Raw genomic sequence first — 20,152 nt, 5'->3', positions numbered from 1 at the left:
GTTCTCGTCATCCCCGCTCTGGCAGTATTTGCGAAGGACTATAGTGATAGGAGGATCTAATTACCCTAAGAGAGTTAGTGGCCCAAGAAAGAAATAATCAAATGAAAGAACAAATGTATCCGAAATATATATATATATATTATATATATTTAGTAAATATGCAGGAAAACGTATGCAGGTCTTTTGGTCTTTGTATTAGGCATCGGGGGCCTGTACCTCTGCCTAAGGGGGTCAGCAGTGGCGAGTAAGGAGTTGTGGGCGTTGCGTGGTTGAGGGTCCAGCAGTGAATGGTCGCTGGGGGGTACGCCACTTGAGGAACGGTGACTTGCGCTGATGCTCGCAGACTTGGTGTGACCCCGCGTTGGTCTAGTGCCCTCGCCCAGGCTGTGCACAAAACTAATCAACAAATTGCCGGGTCTTATGTTCCACGATTTAATCCTACTTTGTTTTCATATATAATAAGAAAGCAGATAATTTTTTTTTAAGTAAGTTGTACAAAGGTAAAACGGGGCGAGATCTAAGATTTGTGAAATTTCATTGACGATATTTCGTCACGTATCTATGCATGATATGATAGGTTTAATTCTTGGTAAGATAAAGATAAAGAATTATATTAAAAACTTTTTTACTTATCTTAATTGGTCTAATTTTTATTTGTAATGTTATTTATCTTTATGTCGTATATTGTTACAAAGAAAAAAAAAAAGAAAAAAAAAACAGATTCAAAAGATTTTGTATCTAATATATCAAAATTTATTTCATTTGCCCATTAAATTTTTTTAAAAATCTGCGCACATACGTACAGATACAAATAACATACTTGTATAGAAATATTCTTTTTGTAACAAAAATTCATTGAGACGAGGAATATAAAAGGGAATCACAAGAATGGAAAAAGGAGGCTGAAAATACTAACTGCTGTAGCTAATATAATCTCGCGTAATATTCATATGATAAGAGAAACAGAATATGACGCTATAACATAAGGATGAAAAAATGTATGATGATGTTAATGTATCTAAACACCTTTTCGACTAGATATATATTTGAAATAACAGAGTTATATGTAGATGTGACTGTGGTTTGATATCATTTCAGCAAGCGTCTGTACATGTGTATAATCGTTACATCGGACTATTTCGTTCGATATATCTGTCAAGCTATAAAGAAAGTGATGTCGCAATGAACGATTGGCAGGCAGCAGCCAACATGCTAGAGCAATGCAACAAACAAACTCCCCGGGGCTCTTAATGGTAGACTTTGTTATTATCAACTCGTTTATCAAAAATCGTTCTTGAAAGTGTACTGAAAGTCTAGTGTACTTTACACACATAAGTAATCAGTTGTCTACAGTTAGTGAAAGTAAAAGTGTTAAGTCGATAGAAAACGTAACACGAGATGCACTAATCTTCTTATTTTATATATATAATCATATAGATAATGAGATATTGGACTATAATTTAATTTGTGAATATGAATTATATATATTGAATTTATTATAATTTCTATCGTGTACAAGACTAAAATAAATACACATCCAATATCCCTTATATTAAGTATTTATCGAAAAGTAATATATATATATATATATATATATATATTACTATATATATATATATATATATATATATATATCTCTAATATATATCTCTAATATTTTATATATATATATATATATATATATATATATAATACTAGAAAAATATAATGAAGAATCTTGTAACACTAGATTTAATTTTATTTATATTTGTGTTCTGCTTTATAAACAGATTGTATATTTCAGGTAAAAATAATTGGATATCACTATACCTGGATACTTCGTTGGTTCTTTCAGTAGATGATGATGATGTTTTCGCTTGATCATAGGAGATGGTACTACGTCGACCAACAGAACCAGGAGCAGGTGAGGTAAGAGGCCGACCACCACCTACCCCTGCGTTCATTGTGTTGCTCTTGCCTACCCGTGTTTTACCACCAGGACTTGTACCCACGCCTAGAATGAACATCGTCACTGCAAGCCTCATTAGATACGGTTCAACACAAAACAAAAAGCAACATACTTTAAATTATAACAAATATGATAACAAATCATGAAAAAATTATGAGCCTCCATGTCTAACCTGCTTCCATATAGAGAAGAAAACATAAAGTGAACTATGACTTTCTTGTATCAGTCAACACATTGTAAGGACAATGATAAATGATTTTAGGGATATATGTTCATGATATAAAATTAGGATACTATGATTTTGCGTTTAATTTTACAAACACATAAGAAACAGGTATGACAATTCGACATTAACATACGTATGACCAGAGCCTTCAACAGATGATTGTATACTAATACATAAATTGTACGTGACAAAATTTATGATTTATGAATACAGTGTAATATAAATACAAATAACATAAAAATAACAGATAAAATCACAAATTGTAAATTTGATGAAATTTACATTGGTTATTAAACCAGTGCAACCTTATCCAAAGCAACCTTATCCAAAGAAGTACCTTTGCTAAAGCATCACGAAGAAAACATGGCATAGACAAATAATGTCTATTGAAAGAGTCTTCTCATAAAATAGACATAAAGAACAAAATGTAAAAACTCACTAGTATCTATTTGCGCAGGCGATTGACTGTTTTTAGCAGAGGGCCGACTTGCAGAAACACGAGCACTATTTTCCTTGATCGTGGCTGCGTCCACAGTATTTTGTCGTTTAAAATTACTACCACCGCTTCCAGTCACAGTTGCGCCACCAGTTACCGCAGTTGCATGATTGTGATTCGTTGCATTACCTGGACTAGGTCCTAATAAGAAAAAAAAATATGTAATAAAATCTTTAATCAATATTGATAGTAATAATTTGTACAAATATATACAATAAACAATCCTGCCTTTTGTCACCATATCTCAACATTCCATACAACATATTTATATTAAAATGCAAATTAAGTTTTTTTAATGATGTGATTACATATTACTAACTAATAGCTACTATTTTCTTCCGATAAAAATAAACAAAGAATACAAAAATTGTTGCGTGAAATTCACAATTTTCAATCACAAGGTATACAGATGTCTGGTCTTACCCAAGTTTGATAAATATCCTTATCCATGCTTGTTATCTAACGGTAAAGTTTAGAGTGCCGTATTGCATTTTAAAAATTATGATTAAAACGAACGGATATAACACTTACGAAGAGTTTCACCACCAGACGAGGCCCGTCTACTGGGTTTTGGATTGCTAGCAGAAATGCTTCTGTGAACACCTCTGTGAGATGGACTCTGTACTGCGCCACCTGTTCCTCCGCTGCTTCCTCCTCCACCACCTGAACTGACTTGAGGTGGAATGTTACGCAGCGACAATGAACTACCTGATCGTGATCCATCACTTTCAGGCTGTACAAATAGAAATTCATGAAAAATATAGACAATTTTTATATATAACCATATACATTACATTATATATTAATTTCAATATATTGTGTACTTACATCTGTCGTTTTTCTGCCTAAGAGCAAGTAAGTGGCGAATACATCGTCATATTTCGCTTGTCCTAAAGAATCTTCTATTTCACTTCGAGTGTATCCCAGACTGGCTAAGGCCTCTGAAATTAAAATGCGTGGCGGCATAGTCATATCTATTAGATGTACAGAATAATTTTTTGACAATATTCATAAATCAAAAAGATGCAAAAATAAAATAAAAATCTTTTCTACATATTATAACACAGATACTAGTTAATATATATATATATACATATTATATATATTATATATATATATTTATTATACACATATTTTGATATATATATATATATATATATATATATATATATATATATATATATATCAAAATATGTGTATAATAAATTATTCAAGATTAAACTTATCGTCTTTATGATATATATGTCCATATTTTAACATTCGTTCATTAAAAAATAGTTTTAGTTCATTTTTAACATTTTTTAGCATTGGTTAATGAAATTTTATTTTTCTATTAAGACATATTTCCATGCAATAAAAAAATTTTTCTAGAAGCATATTACAAACATACACACAGATATAAATATATCAGACTAAATAAGATTAAAGATAAAAATAAATTATGAAATTTTCATGGTACATAGAAAATGTACATTTACAAATCTCTTCTTTGATATAATTTAATAAAATGTTATCTCAAATTGTACGTATCCTTAAATTTTGTATTCAATTTTCTAACAGAAATATATTGAATAAGACTGTCTGATATATTTTAATAATATATTAATAATGATTACATTGCATTTTTCAACTACAAGAGACACCCGATCATGTGAACATTATCTTTAAATAAAATATGTAACTACTATGTAACAAAAAAATTCATCATACTAAAACAATTATGAGATCATAATATACAGTTCAAGAGCACATACATACATACATATACCGAGAAGAAGTTGATCTTTGTCACTGATCTCGCATTGTATAAAATGTTCACAACGGGTGTGACATTAAACATAAAAACGGTAAGTAGTAAGTGTTATGTACATACTGGCAGACTCACCTATCCTCTTGTGATCTCTGTAATCTGGTTCAGGCTCTAAGTACGGCTTTAATTCGTCGTCCTCGTATCCCATATTCATCCACTTATCCTTCATTATGTTCTGTAGCAATGAAAATTGTTAAATTTTTTTTATCTTGTACACGACTTATTCGTGATTAAATATTATACAAACGTTTTGATAAAATATCAATTATCTTGAAAGGGTAAAAAGAATTCAAAAGAATAAAATACAATTCGAACCTGATCCCCACATACCTCTAATGAGGCTCTTTTCGTTGGATTGAGCACCAAAAATTTCTTGAGAAGATTTTCGCAGTCGGTGGACATATAAAACGGAATCCTATATTTCCCTCTTAAGACTCTCTCCCTCAATTCCCTCAACGTCGAACCATCGAAAGGCAGTGAGCCGGATACCAATGTGTACAGAATTACACCTAACGACCACACATCCACTTCCGGACCGTCGTATTTCTTTCCTACAAATAAAAAAAAAATCATGCAAATCAATTTCAAGCTCGCATGCAAATGCGAATGAATCACTCTGAGAGAATACCTTGAAAAAGTTCCGGCGCGGCGTACGGTGGCGAACCACAAAACGTGTCTAATTTGTTACCGGGTGTAAATTCATTGCTAAAACCGAAATCGGCAATCTTGATATTCATTTCACTATCGAGCAACAGATTTTCGGCTTTTAAGTCTCTGTGAATGATCTTCTTTTGATGGCAGTATTGCACAGCAGAAACTATCTGCCTGAACTTCGCTCTTGCTTCTTTCTCCTTCATACGCCCGTGCAGGACCAGGTAGTCAAAAACCTCGCCGCCGCTGGCATACTCCATTACCAGGTACAGTGTCTTTTCAGTCTCGATCACTTGGAACAATTTCACTATGTTTGGATGGTCGAGCATCTTCATTATCCTGACTTCTCGGAACAGCTGTAATTACCCAGACGCATCAGCATGAATCACAATTTACATTTCTGAGATGTATGTGTAATTTGAAGTTTTTTTCTACCAAATTATGATAATGTGATGTGACTCAAGCAATGAGAGTTCTTCTTAACTTAGTTCTTACAAACATATTAGCATACAAAATGAGTCAATATTGGTCTTCAAGTTAAATTAGCCAATTGTATATCACATCAATAAATTTCAACTAATGATCAATGTTATAATTTCTATCTTTTTTTTATTTAAGTCAAGTAATTTAAGTCATAGTTAAGTTTAAAAAACAAAAATATAATATAATGTTACCTTCTGAAGACTACCGGGATTTAATTGAGTCTTATCGATGATCTTGATGGCTACTTCTTTCCCCGTGGGTACATGTTTAGCAAGCTTCACTTTGGCAAAGTTGCCTTTGCCAATGGTCTTCAGTAATTTGTACTTGCCGATATGAGGTTCTTCGGAGGTTCGACTCCTCGAGGAGAGCCGACCTCCGCTACTCGACACCCCTACGCCATCCCCCGTCTGTAACAAAAGAGATCGTGGTCGGTGAGCAAACAAAATAATGGAATAAATAACGGGGATAATGTATCTTTAAAATTCGCTGGTATCAATTTTTACATGTAAAATTAATTGCAAATACGATTTCGTTTATTTATTATATATTCGTAATAGTTTTATATATATATATATATCTCTGTATAATTATAATTCCGATTATACTCAGAAATCAAAATATTAAAGTCATATACAACTAATTTTTCAGCTATTAAATAAAGCTATTAAATAAATAAACCAAAATATGTACCATACATGCTATATATATATATATAATTTCTGATGAAATAAAATTAATAAATGTACGCGTATAGACATATTAAAATTGGAATTAGTGGAACATCACTACTCCGATTTCGAAAAGTTTAACGCTTACATAATGTAATCTAAATTCGATAACTTGAAAATTATTTTGAATATACTACCCTGCGCCATGCGGCTAATTTATTTCGAGAAACGAGAGAACGCCATGCAAAGTTGCATCGTAAATAGCAAACTATTTCAGAAACTCGGGTCTCGCATCTCCGAGCGTGGCGTTTAAAGTCGCGAGAATGAAGCGCGAGAAATACTCGGAGCAAATGCTCGTTAAGAGTTTGGCGTGCATTTCCTCGAGAATGCTACAGAAATCGCGGATCTTCTCCCTCCTCCTCGCGCGAGGAGGGAGAAGATTTTCACGTTTTATTTATGTATATGCGCATCTGCACGCACGGCCGCACACTTGACACTTCCAGGCACAGCGATTACGGCCATTGACAATGGAATTAATTAAACCTCGTTAAAAGTGCACTAGATACAGATCATTTCGAATGGAACACGTTGAACATTTCCTTCGCGTTAATCGCAAGGCCAACCGCTGCGCCACGTCAGCATCGCGTATTTTTAATACTTCCCACTGCCTATCTCTAATGGAAAAAAAAAAAAAAAAAAAAAAAAAAAAAAAAATCGACGAGACGGTTGTATTTATGAGGTATTGGAATACGCTGCGCTCGACAAGTCAGATATGCGTCTTTCGAAGTGTCAAGGATTTGAAAGAAAAAGCTGTTTGTCTATTTACGAATAAAAAATATTAACGCGCATGCATGAAAAAAAAAAAAAAAAAATGAGAAGATAAAAAAAAAGAATAATATAATAATCGATCTGAGAATTCATATTGCTGGATTTTGGTATTATTACCCGCAGGAGGCCACGCGTGACCATCTTGCGCGAGTTGGTGGCGGCTGCAACCTTAGAGGCCGCCAGTTTGATTGCTCGCGAGTCTCAGCAGAACGATCAATGGACGACGGATCGACGATGGATCCGACGAACGGCGAACGGCGGTTTCCGCGCGCTCGCATGCGCGCGATATCTAAACGGCAGATTGATCGAGCGCATAGAAGAAAAGTTCAAACGCAGATTATAAATCGAGAGACTAAATCTCTCAATCCCGCCTCACTTCGTTCTTCAATCTTCCGTTACTGCTCCCCTCCCCCTCCCCCCTCCTTCCACGTGGACGCAGCAAGTCACGTCGTTTCTCTCACGGATACCTTCCTTTTTTTTTAAACAATCTTAGGGCTAATTTAACTCTCGGCTCTTCGATGGCAATCAATGATTTTCAAATGTTCGAGTGCGGTCTCTGTGGTCGATCGTTTTGGAAAGTCGAGCGATGAGTCAACTCGCGGCACGTATCACCGCGTTGGGTCATTTTACTGAGATATACGCGGTGTCTTATATAAAAATCCGCCGTTGTACTTTGATGATAAACCAATTGCTATATCGCTATCATCTGTCTCGCTGGCCTCGCGAGCCTCGAGCTCCACCGAGGAAACAAACGGATTATATCCGTGAACTTGCGGTGTTGCGATTTTAAAGGGACACTTCCCTTTCGGGGGGCGCCAACGTTATCTGAATTACATTGATAACTCTCTCTATTTGCTTCACCACGCGGATAGTTTATAAAATACGTGATATAATTCCGCGATGAACATCATGGCCCGATAGATTTCATTAGTATTACATTCTTTGTACTAGTATTGACGATTGTGAACAGGAAAAATCGAATTTTCTCGAAGACGATATTGTATAGTCAACCGGAGTAGTTTACGTTACTTGAATATTTATTCCCTTTCAGAAAGTTTTGTTTCTCTTGCGGAATGTAATTTCGCGAACGGATAAAACAACAAAGCTTCTGAGACTTTGTCTCAATAAAAATAACTTGGAACGTAGATATGCAGATCGCTCCTGTTATTTGTCAATCCATTCCCGATTCGGTCGCAATCGAATCCAAGGATATATCTCTGCGAAGGCGTGTCACATATATTGTTATTCTTTCAGACGTCACTGACCACTCTAATCGCTATCTCAACCTTCAACGTTAGCGAGATAGGACCTGAGGACGTCAGCGGTACCATCCCTCGTCAATATAGTTCACATCTAACGTCGATCCATCACAGACGATATAGTTCACTAACATTTCATCAAAACACGATCACGAATTAGTAATGAGCACATTAGAAGATTTTCGTGGGGCGAGAGAGAGGGAGGGGGGGGGGAAGAAGGGAAACCCTATCGAAACTGTAAAATTCGATAAAAGTTTCAACATCACACTAGGTGTCCTCACGACGAATTCTCCACGAAAGACCCGCTGTCAGCGAGGATCTTCGTGCTGATGTCAAGGGCAAAGGCGATGTCACTGTTCGCGGATCTTCCCCGTTCACCCGTCACAATCGTCAAGCACCACCTCATCGTGTTCTAATAAGAGAGAGAGAGAAAGAGAGCGACGAGAAGGGGCGACGATCGCGAGAAACGCGAGACGGTTGCTCTGGTCGTCGTCGACGTCGACGACGACGACCGTGCGCGACTGCCTTCTCCCTTTTTCACCCTCGAAACGAGCCACCCCTCGGAGAAGAGACCATACAGTCGAGGGATGCGAAGGCAGAATCAATACACGGCGCGCCGCCACCCCCTCCGGTGGAAACGTGCGAGAGAACCACCCTTGAATGCCTAGCCTCGGCGTCGTTCGCCCACCTTCTCCGCCACCCCCTCCTCGACAGGGGGACGCATGCGTCGCGGAAAGTGGGAACCACCAACACATATTTGTTCCGTGTACTACCCTTTCAGCCGAGACACCAGAGGGTTTTAGGCTGGTCAGCTGATCGGATCGCAGAGCGCAATCGGCGCGTTTTAAAGAAAATCTTTTAACATCAGTTGTAAGAGATACAGCTTTTTCCTTAGGATTAATTAACACTGTAGAACAGACAATTGTTTCTAATATAATTTTTTAAGTACACTGAAAAAAAAAAAAAAAAAACAATTGTTTTATATTTCAGAGAAGAAAAAAAAATCAAAGGAAAGAAAAATTCAGCCTTCAAAAGTTATCTACGAGAGAAATAATCGACTGCTTTAGTTCCAAGATATCGATATATACATATCCCGATGGTGACGCACACATTTGTGGGACGTAAAGAGTGGGATGCCACATCTTCACCTTTATCGTCCTCCTACCTAACAAGTTTTCGCCTCGTCAGCCGCTCAAATCAGACTGCTGCCATGAACATCGAGAAGATTATCGGAACATACAGTCCAGCGCTATATATGACACTGATAGTGTATTGAATGTGATTAAACGATAGCTTGCGTCAATTAAGTTTCGTTCAATCTTTATGTAAAAACGAATTAAAAGGATTATATATAGAGTGCATAGCTTAAAATATCGTTTATACGTAGGTAAAAAAGAATAATTAGAAAAAAATAAACGTTACGAAACATTATTATTCGCGTTATTTTAAATCATGACAATAGTATAGTCGGTAGTAGTCACGGTATAAGATTTTAGAGCGTGGATGAAGGAAGTAAATTAAATTGGAGCAAATAGCCATAATATTGTGGTGATTATAAAAAAGATAAGTTTCATTCGAATAACATTGCGGAGGCAAAGTTATGATAAGTTTTTATTTTTATACTCGCCAAAGCGATTGATTCCTTTTCTCGGTGACTTAGGCAAAGATGCTCGAGAATAAGTATAAAGATGATAAAAATCGAAGTTTCTGAAAGGAGCAACGGCAAGCGAGCGCGTTCCGTCAGCTGATCAATCGACCGAAAAGTAACGACAAGAGAAGAGTCGTGGACATCCATTCCACGCAAAAGGCAGATAAGAATAGATTCAAGTTAAGGCGAATTCTTTTGCGGAAAACAGAATCGCATACACATGAGTTGGCAAATAAATCGCGGAGTTCCGTTTGTATGTCCTATTAAATGAAAGAGCGAATAGTCTCTTCTCAATTGATAAAGCCGTTTTCTCTCTTCCGCTTTAATGCATTTTATGAATAATTCAACATATTTGAATTTATCTAAATTAATAATATATTAATTATAGACCATCGACCTTTTCAGCAAAGTTGTAAAGCTATTTATATATCGCGATTAGAATAAACAAATATATACATACAAATATATACATACAATAATATAAAGAATAAATATAATAAAATAAATAAACATTACTAGAAATAAAACTCAATTTTATAAATAATTTATTATCATTAAATATACGCACTACTCTTATCAATGTACCGTTTTAATTGCAATAAAAATTGTAATTATCCCGGCTTAATTAATATTATTGATTTCAGTTAATTAAAGTTTATATTATTAAATTTTGCATTGTTAAATACTTTTTATTAACTTTGATTATATTTCACATACTATAATTGGAAATTATTTATTTTATATTAAAAACATTACCGATTTCAATAAAATTCACGAAATACTTGTATAGTGACTGGATTTCTATATTTTTCAAAGACTATGATTTATGATGTGTTTTCATAAAACATGGAAAATAGCGAGGAAATAGCGAGATATATAGACGGTATAAATGTAAAACAAAGCTCTTCCGCTTTCACAAGGTGCACAAAGTGAAATTTTGTTTTATGGAACGATGCAAAAGTTGATACAGATGTAAAAATAAAGTTTCGTTTTAGCCGGCTTATCGAGATCACAATGATGCACGATATTAAAAGCAATACTTTTTATATTTGACATATGTAAAAAAGTTCTGTGTGTAAAAACTACATTTTTTGTAAACTATCCTCGATACTTTTTGTTAATTATCGAGAAAAACGTGTTTAATGCGCTCAAAAGCAATTAGATTAAAATAATTAAAATTTAAATTCATTTAATTTATATACTTTTAGAAGAAAAATAAATGTATATTTTATTTGCACAGTTTTTACGTTTTATGTCCAAAGAGTCGTGTATATGTACTTTGCATAAATATTTTTCAAGGGGGGAAAAAAAAAGAGCAAAAGAAGAAGTCTATTTAAATTTTTCGAGGCATTTGGAAATGTATGTATTCAGTATCGAGCTTAATTGACTTCGGCAGGTTGTAGGTTGATGACATCGTCGCAACGTATGGCGCATCGACGAAGCGAGGAAGTCATCCGGATTATTTCAGGCCGGACGAATGAGCCGCGGACGAGTCATACACACACACACACACACACACACACACACACACACGCGCGCGCGCGCGCGCGCGCGCGCGTGACGTAAGTGTAGAACTACATTTGTGTTGCCACTCGTTATATTAGGCTCGGTAGCGAGGGTGTCATCACATCGTTGATACACGAGTGTAAAATCCGCGCGTGATCGCGCTGCGGATCGTTTTTTTTTCAACATTGTTCCCTTACGTCACTTATTATTTTCTTAATATCCAAGTACTCGACCCGATGGCGATTTCGCACGAATTATCGCTAGATAATTCTCGATAAAAGTTACCGATAACTGCGTAATATCATACGCAGTCTAAATTATTTCACGATCGGAAAGTGCCGCTTTCCTTAAATTAGATAAAAATCATTTTATTGACAAGACGTCAATGGTCCCCGATAACGCTTTTGACGATGTGAGCGATAATGCTCTGCCTATACGTATATATATATACATATTATATATCTACCTCCTTCTCGCTCGGAATACCCTTCTGCATGTCTGACAACGGCCTGAGCGGGACGGCCACGGCGTTGTTCTCCTGTTGCGGTTGCTGATGACGCTGATGATCCTTCTTAGGAACTATCGGTCGGACGATCGCGCGAGTTTGCGGCATCCTGGACTGCGGCCTCATCTCGACTTCTTGTCCGCGTCGCGTGTCCGAGGCGGTCCTGGACAACTTAACGGTGGGCTTCTTTGGAGCGATGCCGGCGTTTCCGGTGGAATTCCGCGTCGCGTCCCCACGTTGCAACAGCGAGGCCCTTTTTTTTTTTATTACGATTCGTTCGTCATAATGATTCTTCCTTCGACGTTTCGTGAGACGTCGCGAGAATGACAGTCGTTAAATGATCGAATAGATTTTTATGTCTGTTTAGATGTTTTTTTATTACGTTGTTGTTGGAATTTAGATGGTTTTTTTTTTTATGATGATGTATATCTGGATGGTGTGGAGAGAGAGAGAGAGAGATCGTTTCAAGAGAGATAAGGAGAATCGTGTGTTTCGAGACAAATATGGCTGTAAACACTTTTTTTTATAATAAACTTTTTTTTATAATAATCTTTAAACTTCTCAGTATCGAAATATCTTCGATTAAAATATAATATTGTTACGACAAAGTCTACTCGAAATAAACCGGAAAATAACATTTCTGTTATCTGTTTACAGATCGATGGATATAATTCGCGCGGAATTGCTTATTTTCGATCATTCAGCAATTTATTATCTCGATATTCTTTTATCGAAATAAAATCAGACTCCAATTATCGGTGCGATATTTTGCGAGCTAGTCGGGTGTGACACACCCGGTACATCTGTCCATCGAAACATCTAGCAATGCGCGCCACTTCGCAGGATCTCTCCCGGTTGGGCGTGTAATAAATGGCGACAAACCGACCGACGGAAATCACCGACTGAAATGAACACGGTTGCGACATTGCGTAAACTAAATGCCAATTGCATCGGAGGAAAGGGACACGTGTGGGTGGGTAAATCGGACGGTCAATTGTGCGAATCAGGCGTGTAGGTAATCGGCACGGCGACGAGGATTAGGCGGAGGTTGGACGACGATTTCCTCAATTATCACTAAGGCTATCGTCGCTCTGTAAATGTGATAACTCGATCGTGTGTGCGTGTCCGTATACGTTTCTCGGATATTGACCGGATTGACATATCCATACGGCTCGAACTTCCCGATGCGAAGATCGAGACACGAGATCACGTAGGTGGATGATATTAAGTTTCGAAACGCGATCAATCTCTTTGTCTAGATAAAGATAAATTATTCGTTTTCTAATAACTGATATTTCCCTGACTGATATTCTTGCTTCTCAATGAAAATGATTATCATAGATTGATCGTAAAATCATAAAGAGTTCTAGTCTTTAGACTAGAATTTAATGTAGTGACTACTGTTTTTCTTCGATGAAAAATTTCCTCATCGCTTCAAGACTACTTTTGAATTACACAAAAAAAAAAAACAAAACAAAAACAAAAAAAAAACAAGAGAAGATATACAGTCAGACGTTCGAATAATGTATCCGGTGCGAAAAGTATCAGACATGATGATCAATGATATAATGATGCAGACAGAGTGTTATGTATTTTACCCCTCGGCCTCGTCGTCGGTGACGTTTCGCAGCAGATCCTCGTGCTCCCGGTATCTAAGCTGGACTTCCCCTCCAAAGTTCAAGCTGTTCTCCGGCTGACGTGTCCTCGCGGCGATCGTGCCCATCTCAATGGCCTTGACTTGCTGCTCCAATCGTTGCAACATGTCGGTACTTTCGACCGCCGGTTTCGCCGGTGCTGTTCGCTGTTGCTTCAGAATCAAATCGAGACTAAGCGGCGCCTTGGGCTCCGCCGATTGCGGGGTGAATGGCGCCGGTGATTCCGTCGTCCGCTGCTGTTGGACAAACGGAGGCCCGAGCGGTTGGATAATCTTCGACTCGTTGAAGGCCCTCAACTTCTCCAGATTCGCGTCCACATTCGTGTCGCTGAGAAGCCTCTTTACGGACACCGGAGCGCGACTGTAGACCGGACTCGCGGCTGGGGCCACCATCTCCTTGGGCCTGATCGGACTCAAGCCACCGGTCCGCTTCTCAACCACTCGCAGACCCCTGTCACCCTCGATCAGTTCCCACTGCTTCAGGCCCTCCAAGGGTGCGTGCGGCGCCGACAGCCGTTTCGGCATGCCCATCCGGTTCATCGCTTCCGATTCGTCGGCGGTTTGTCGATTTACCAATTGACGCACCACCCTTTCCGCGGGCGACGGCGGCGTTAGGAACTTTCGCGCACCTGCCTGCGGCCGAATCAGGCTTCTGCTGGCCTGCGTTCGCACAAACGGACTCTCTCGATCGTCCATCATCGAGGGGATCTCTCACGTGGGAACGAAGACGGGAATTGCTCGCCGTTGTTTCCTCTTGGGCTCTCCCTTCCGATCCCGTCTTCTCAAGACGATCCTTCGTAGATAACGTATCGGTCGCTGATAAGCCTTCAACATCGATTCAACAGCCAAACCGGTCGCTGACGTTGCACAGAGGATTTAGTTTCTGTCGAAGAAGAAGACGCGTGTTTTTCTTTTTAAGGCGTCAAGCACTGCGACGATTATCGCTGAACAGAGCAGATCACACAGAACCCAGAACCATAACTCAGTCGATTCCCTCTTTCTTCCTCCACACTTCTTTTTTTTTTTTCTCAATTTTACAATCACATGTATCGATAAGCAAACAAGCGGCACGTGTACAGGCTTTTTTTTTTTTGTAGACAGAGGAATAAAGCTTTATTGAGCACCGGCGCTGTATCGCCTCTTTTTGCAATGTTCGTAATGTTGTAGACAATAAAGCAGATAGATACGCAGGGAGGCTTGCAATCTCGTGGATTACCGCGGTTTAATGCAAGTAGATGATGACTGGGTAAAGCTCAGAGAATTGTAAACATGTGTATGTCTGTATCTATGTGTGACTCAGACGTCTCTCTCTCTATTACATAATGACAATCTAGCAGAACAAAACTGTCGTTAAGTCAAATGCGTCAGCACGTTGGAAAATTTTCGCACGATATTTTGTACGAAAGGTATAGACATTGAAAAATTATAGAATTTATTACAAAAAGTACTTTTAATAATTGAACAACAATAAATCGTTAAATTTACATAAAAATAATATAAATAAATTTTGATTTCTCTCTATATCATTATATATTAATCACGAAATATGAATATCGTTTATTGCTTGTTAAATCAAGCAATAAGCGAAGCAAATAAATTTAATATTGATTCGTTAATTAAACTTTTTCAACGAAGAAAAGAACAATATTCTACGGATATTGTTCAACATTTCAACGAATATCATAAAAACTTTTATTCGAGGCGATCGAGAATATATCGAGATATCAAGTAAAGCCACACGTCATACTACGTACATATTGATTTTAACATGATAATAAGGACATCTGTACTTATAAGTTTTACTAGTTTTACTAGTTTTGCTTCGAAAGATACGATTTAATTCAAAAATGATGAAATGTAAAATATTTTTTAACGGTTAAAATTGTTAATAATTTACATTTTATAAGATTCAAATTTATCAATTCAGAATTAAGGAAAATATAATAAATAACGTTTATCATACATTAATTTCGTAAAATTATTCTCGAAATAAACAATTTGTATCCACTCATAATCAAATCACTTTTTATATTTAATAATCGTATTTACTAGTTATTTCAATTAAATTATTAGGTATTAAGATTTTCAAAATGCAGTCTTATGTATAAATAGATAAAAAAAAAAATAGATAAAAATTCAGATGACTATTGACTGATATTAATTTTCTTTCCCACTGTGATACATTTCCTCGAATGAACCACATGGTTAACAAAATAGCAAATATAAACGAATTTTTGTGCTCCACGAAAGGCATTTCCGTTCGTAGATTCTCTTAGATGAAGTAGTCAGGCGGAAATTTGCTTCGAGATTGAATCGAGACGAAGTCTAGAAAGGGGCGAACTGACTCCCTCGATGGGTGGAAGGATCGGGAAGTTGTTTTGCCAGAGGGAAATTGAACGCTATTTCGAGTGTACATGGATGAAAAGCTTATGGCGATTTGGAAGATTCGACGAGAGGAGATTCGACTGATGATTAGTCGTTCTGCCAATAATCCTCGATATTAATAAGAGGCTTCGAATGATGAAACTAATTATCGTGAATATATGACTGCAGAATGATCAGTTGTATCTAATACTATTTAGATTATAAAATGCGTATATTTTCGATTCTTGAATTTAATATATTAGAATATGCATGACCAAGTATACATACTTTTAATAAATTATTAACTTTTAATAAATTATTGTATCTTCAATATAGATAATCATATAAATAATAATTTATGAGTATCTTGGAATTTCCATATTCTGTGTAAAAAATTTAACAAAAGGATCTATATCAGCTAATACACTTGCGAATACCGCATCGCGTGGTAGATTAGAAGATTAAAAGGTGATAACGATATCTTTTTGATTGCAGATATCTAAAGATAGACAGACTGAAAAAGAAACTAATAAAAGAAGAATTGTGCTTAATAAATCTACGAGATGTTCAATTTTAATAAAACGTACTAAGTTTAATAAAACGTGATGAGTGTTCAATTAACGCAGGTCAATTAAAATTTCCGATTATTCATCAAGATATAGTATATATATGACTAATTCATTGAAAGATGTCGAAGAAAACTTGTCGAACGACCGACGCAAACACCGACGGATATTTTTCAACGGAGCGATAGTCATAAATCGCGAACGGACCAGATAGAGTGTGGAGAACAAGGAGATTTACAGATCACAGATATAATACTGGGTGTCTCAGATTAACTGTGATCCTTCTCCAAAGTACAGAAAATTCTACAGACTCTTGAACAAACACTTCCTTGAACAGTTCATATATTTTCGTAATACTTTGACAAATAACATAAAATTCAAGCAAATATCAACTTTTTAAATTTTGCTAAAGTTACGTCTGGATAAAACTGAAAGGATATGCAAAGAGAAGATCCTGTAGATCCTATAGATCGGCTTTCTAGTGCAGAATTGCTTTGCATTGCAAGGCGTTTCAAGGGAATCTTTTTCACGAAGGCTGAGAAGGAAGAGTTCCGGCGGAGCGCATAATTGCCTAAGGCAATAGTGCAATCATCGCGACCTAAAGAGGCGTTCTTAAACAAAGAGGTTCGATGCAGATCTCTGTCTTCGTGCTTATTAATTGCTGTATAAACGTATCCAACAACAATGCGAGATTCCCATCGCTTCGCAGAAGCGATCTCGCAACACCGACCGTTTCTCTTCCCGTGATTAAGAAGTAATTGCTATATCATAAAACTTTTCCGGATGACCGCAAATGCACAAAAGTTTTCGATTCGTGAAATGTTATTTAGTTTACGCGGTGACTACAAAAATATTGTAACAAAATTCTAGGACAATGAAAAAAAAAAAAAAAAAAAATTGAAGAAATGCATAAAATAGAAATGAAAATTTCTATTTCAATTCAAGAAAGATTCAAGAAGACAGCTGTCTAAGATTTTCTAAGAAAATTGCGAAATTTATATAGAGTCTGAAAGCATATCGAGTGCAATACGCTTCATGTACTCGCAGCATTAAGTTAACGGTTTTTAGAAGGCGTTACGTCAGTACTTCTCCGAAAGAGAAAGAGAGTATCTACGTCGACAAATTTCCTTTTACCGGTTAAATGTGCAGCCGGCACTCGGGCGCGACGAGCTCTACTCGATAACGACGTGGCGGGATATAAAAAAAAGCGAGCGTATATTTTTCACGGGATAAAAATTTATAATTGAAGAAACCGTGGAATATAAATTTCCATCGATAACGCGATCGTGCACGCTATCAGTTTCGTGTCACACGCACAATCCGTGCCACTCGCAACGCGTCACGTACATAAGTTACACACAAAGTTACACCTGCGCAAAGTCTTCGTTCAACACACAACACGTACAACACACGAAAATTCACTTTGCACTTGATCCCTCTCTCTCTCTCTCTCTCTCTCTCTCTCTCTCTCTCTCTCTCTCTCTCTCTCGCGAGAATGTTAATCTCGAGAAAGGAGAAAAAAATGGAGGAGCGAAGGAACGAAAGAAAGGCGGTACCAAAAGGTTGCATGGACAACGGCCGGTTGTGAAGAACTGGATCCATTTCTCGAGCGACGACGATAAGCGCCTCGGGACCGGCCAACTCGACTTCGTTACGCCGTTTTATCAGCGGTAGATGCTGATAAGCGATAACCTGTCTACCTAACACCCAGCACTGACGATCGTCGCGTCGAGAATCTTATATATATATTGTACGCGTGGAACCACGGGCCGATAAAATATATCGAGAAATGAGTGCTGTACTGAAGCGTAAAAGCGGCGTAAATTATTATTTTCCGGTGTTGGTGTTGTGAGTTATCGAGAGACCAGGAATGTGTCATACGATAATGGCGAGCAATAAAACTGCGAGATGTAAATGAAATCTCGCAATTTTTTTCTCAAGTAAAATGGTTTTATATTACTTTGAAATATTAAAAATCCGATTTAATTGATTATAGTGAAACGAGTTGTTAAGAAAGTGAACTGTCGGTGAAAAAGTATTTTAGTATCTCTAAAGAGAGAGAGAGAGAGAGAGAGAGAGAGAGAGAGAGAGAGAGAGAGAGAGAGAGAGAGAGAGAGAGAGAGAGAGAGAGAAAAGAGAGATCCCGAAACGAAACTGAGAAACGATAAAACTGGATCAGTATGTAAATAATCCGCGTCAATTTAATTGTAAATTTAAATCGTAAGAAGTATCTCACGAATAATTTTGCATTATTTACAAATCAACGCTTTCCACGGTTCGCCGTGACTTTAAAACGATTGCTGATGCAGCTGCGGCGAAATTTATTACGCAACTTAATAAATGGAGTTAAAACAAGTGGGAGATAGGAACGTGAAATTTACATATATGTATATATGTCGTAAAATGTCGTAATAGACACAGATGCATGCGAATTAACCGAGTCACTTAAATCGCGTACGTTCCTCGTTTATCTAATAAGCTCAAATGCGTGTTTCGTACTCTTTCGCGCCTTTATCCGCTCGTAGCTTTTCGAAACTACTTGCCACGCCTCGTAACGCAAGCATGATAAAAAGTATCTTTGAGATAAGCTCTACTAAATCTCTGGAAAATAAATATAAAATTTCATTTTTCGTGTATTTTCCGAATACTAGATATATTTCGAAATTTAAAATTCTTCAAAATTGTCGTATTAACTGTTTTCATAAAAATTGATTTATCAAAAATATAGAATTATATAATATCAGTTGTTAGGATATATAAAAAACGCTGTACGACATTTATGACAAGCAGTTCGTAAAATACATCGCAAAGCATCCTTACGCGTCGTAATTATCTGGATAATTTACGTCGATCAGAATAGTTCTGAGGACAGTCGAGAACGGCTCGATACTTCACTCTTCTTCGTCTTACACTCGAACGAACAAATTTAGCAGTTTAATGTTTCTAAACTGTGTCATAAAGCACGTTCGGGAGGATTTTGGACGCTCGCCAGACTTTTGTCGGGACATAATGTCAGTGTCAGCGAGTTATAAGCAAGCAGGTAAGAAAGCGAGAGATCATTAATCATTAGACGACAGAGTAATGCCGCTGATCCGCGATAGATAGAAGCTTCATGCCGCACTCCTCTTCATCCTTCCTCATTGGAATGCTCGAAGAAGCCTGTTTTTTTTTTTTTTTTTAAGTGTGTTGCATGTCCGCGGAAGGACAAATAAAAAATTCTAATTTTTTTTTATGCAAATGGTGAAGCTACATGTATATCACGAAGTACCGAGTAGAATCACGGTCAACAACGGTGATGAAATTCGAATCAACATGCAACAAACAAGATCGCATCGTGCTTCGTTGCTTCGACGAAATAATACAATGAAATAATACAATAATAATAAAAAATGTTACTTGAAAGTTTTCCTTCAAATTTCTTTCGTTCGCGTTCTTCAGTTTTCTCCCTTGCGGCCGCGGACAAATTGATAAATTTGTCCGTTACTGCGGTTCGCTCGCGATATGATAAAAACTTACGAACGTGTACACGTATATACGTAC

At 37.0% G+C, this 20,152-nt stretch overlaps 1 protein-coding gene and 1 long non-coding RNA gene across 16 annotated transcripts in view; both read right to left on the bottom strand.

The window, feature by feature from the left end:
* The window catches only part of LOC105430832 (serine/threonine-protein kinase MARK2), an 84,582-nt gene that overhangs the window by 13,585 nt on the left and 50,845 nt on the right, over positions 1-20,152 (bottom strand). For 5 of the 15 annotated variants that reach the window (XM_089079167.1, XM_089079176.1, XM_089079177.1 and 2 more), the window contains exons 2-12: positions 13,627-14,565; positions 11,990-12,281; positions 5,806-6,021; positions 5,109-5,487; positions 4,796-5,031; positions 4,544-4,655; positions 3,499-3,611; positions 3,202-3,403; positions 2,614-2,811; positions 1,810-2,011; positions 217-396 (exon numbers count right to left, since the gene is read on the bottom strand). In XM_089079167.1, the coding sequence (XP_088935293.1) occupies positions 217-396; positions 1,810-2,011; positions 2,614-2,811; positions 3,202-3,403; positions 3,499-3,611; positions 4,544-4,655; positions 4,796-5,031; positions 5,109-5,487; positions 5,806-6,021; positions 11,990-12,281; positions 13,627-14,381 (2,885 nt within the window). In that variant the 5' untranslated portion in view covers positions 14,382-14,565. The remainder of the gene's footprint in view (positions 1-216; positions 397-1,809; positions 2,012-2,613; positions 2,812-3,201; positions 3,404-3,498; positions 3,612-4,543; positions 4,656-4,795; positions 5,032-5,108; positions 5,488-5,805; positions 6,022-11,989; positions 12,282-13,626; positions 14,566-20,152) is intronic. The other 10 variants (XM_089079172.1, XM_089079180.1, XM_089079170.1 and 7 more) reach the window with 8 other exon arrangements.
* Positions 14,695-18,747, bottom strand: LOC148936142 (uncharacterized). The gene is made up of 2 exons (XR_016139788.1): positions 17,747-18,747; positions 14,695-15,012 (listed from the first exon to the last, which is right to left on the bottom strand). It is a non-coding gene; the product is annotated as an uncharacterized LOC148936142 (long non-coding RNA).

Source organism: Pogonomyrmex barbatus, unplaced genomic scaffold, assembly GCF_055798465.1.
Source record: "Pogonomyrmex barbatus isolate J1 unplaced genomic scaffold, ASM5579846v1 scaffold3, whole genome shotgun sequence".
Taxonomy (NCBI): Eukaryota; Metazoa; Arthropoda; class Insecta; order Hymenoptera; family Formicidae; genus Pogonomyrmex; species Pogonomyrmex barbatus.
This window is presented reverse-complemented; position numbering and strand designations above follow the sequence as displayed.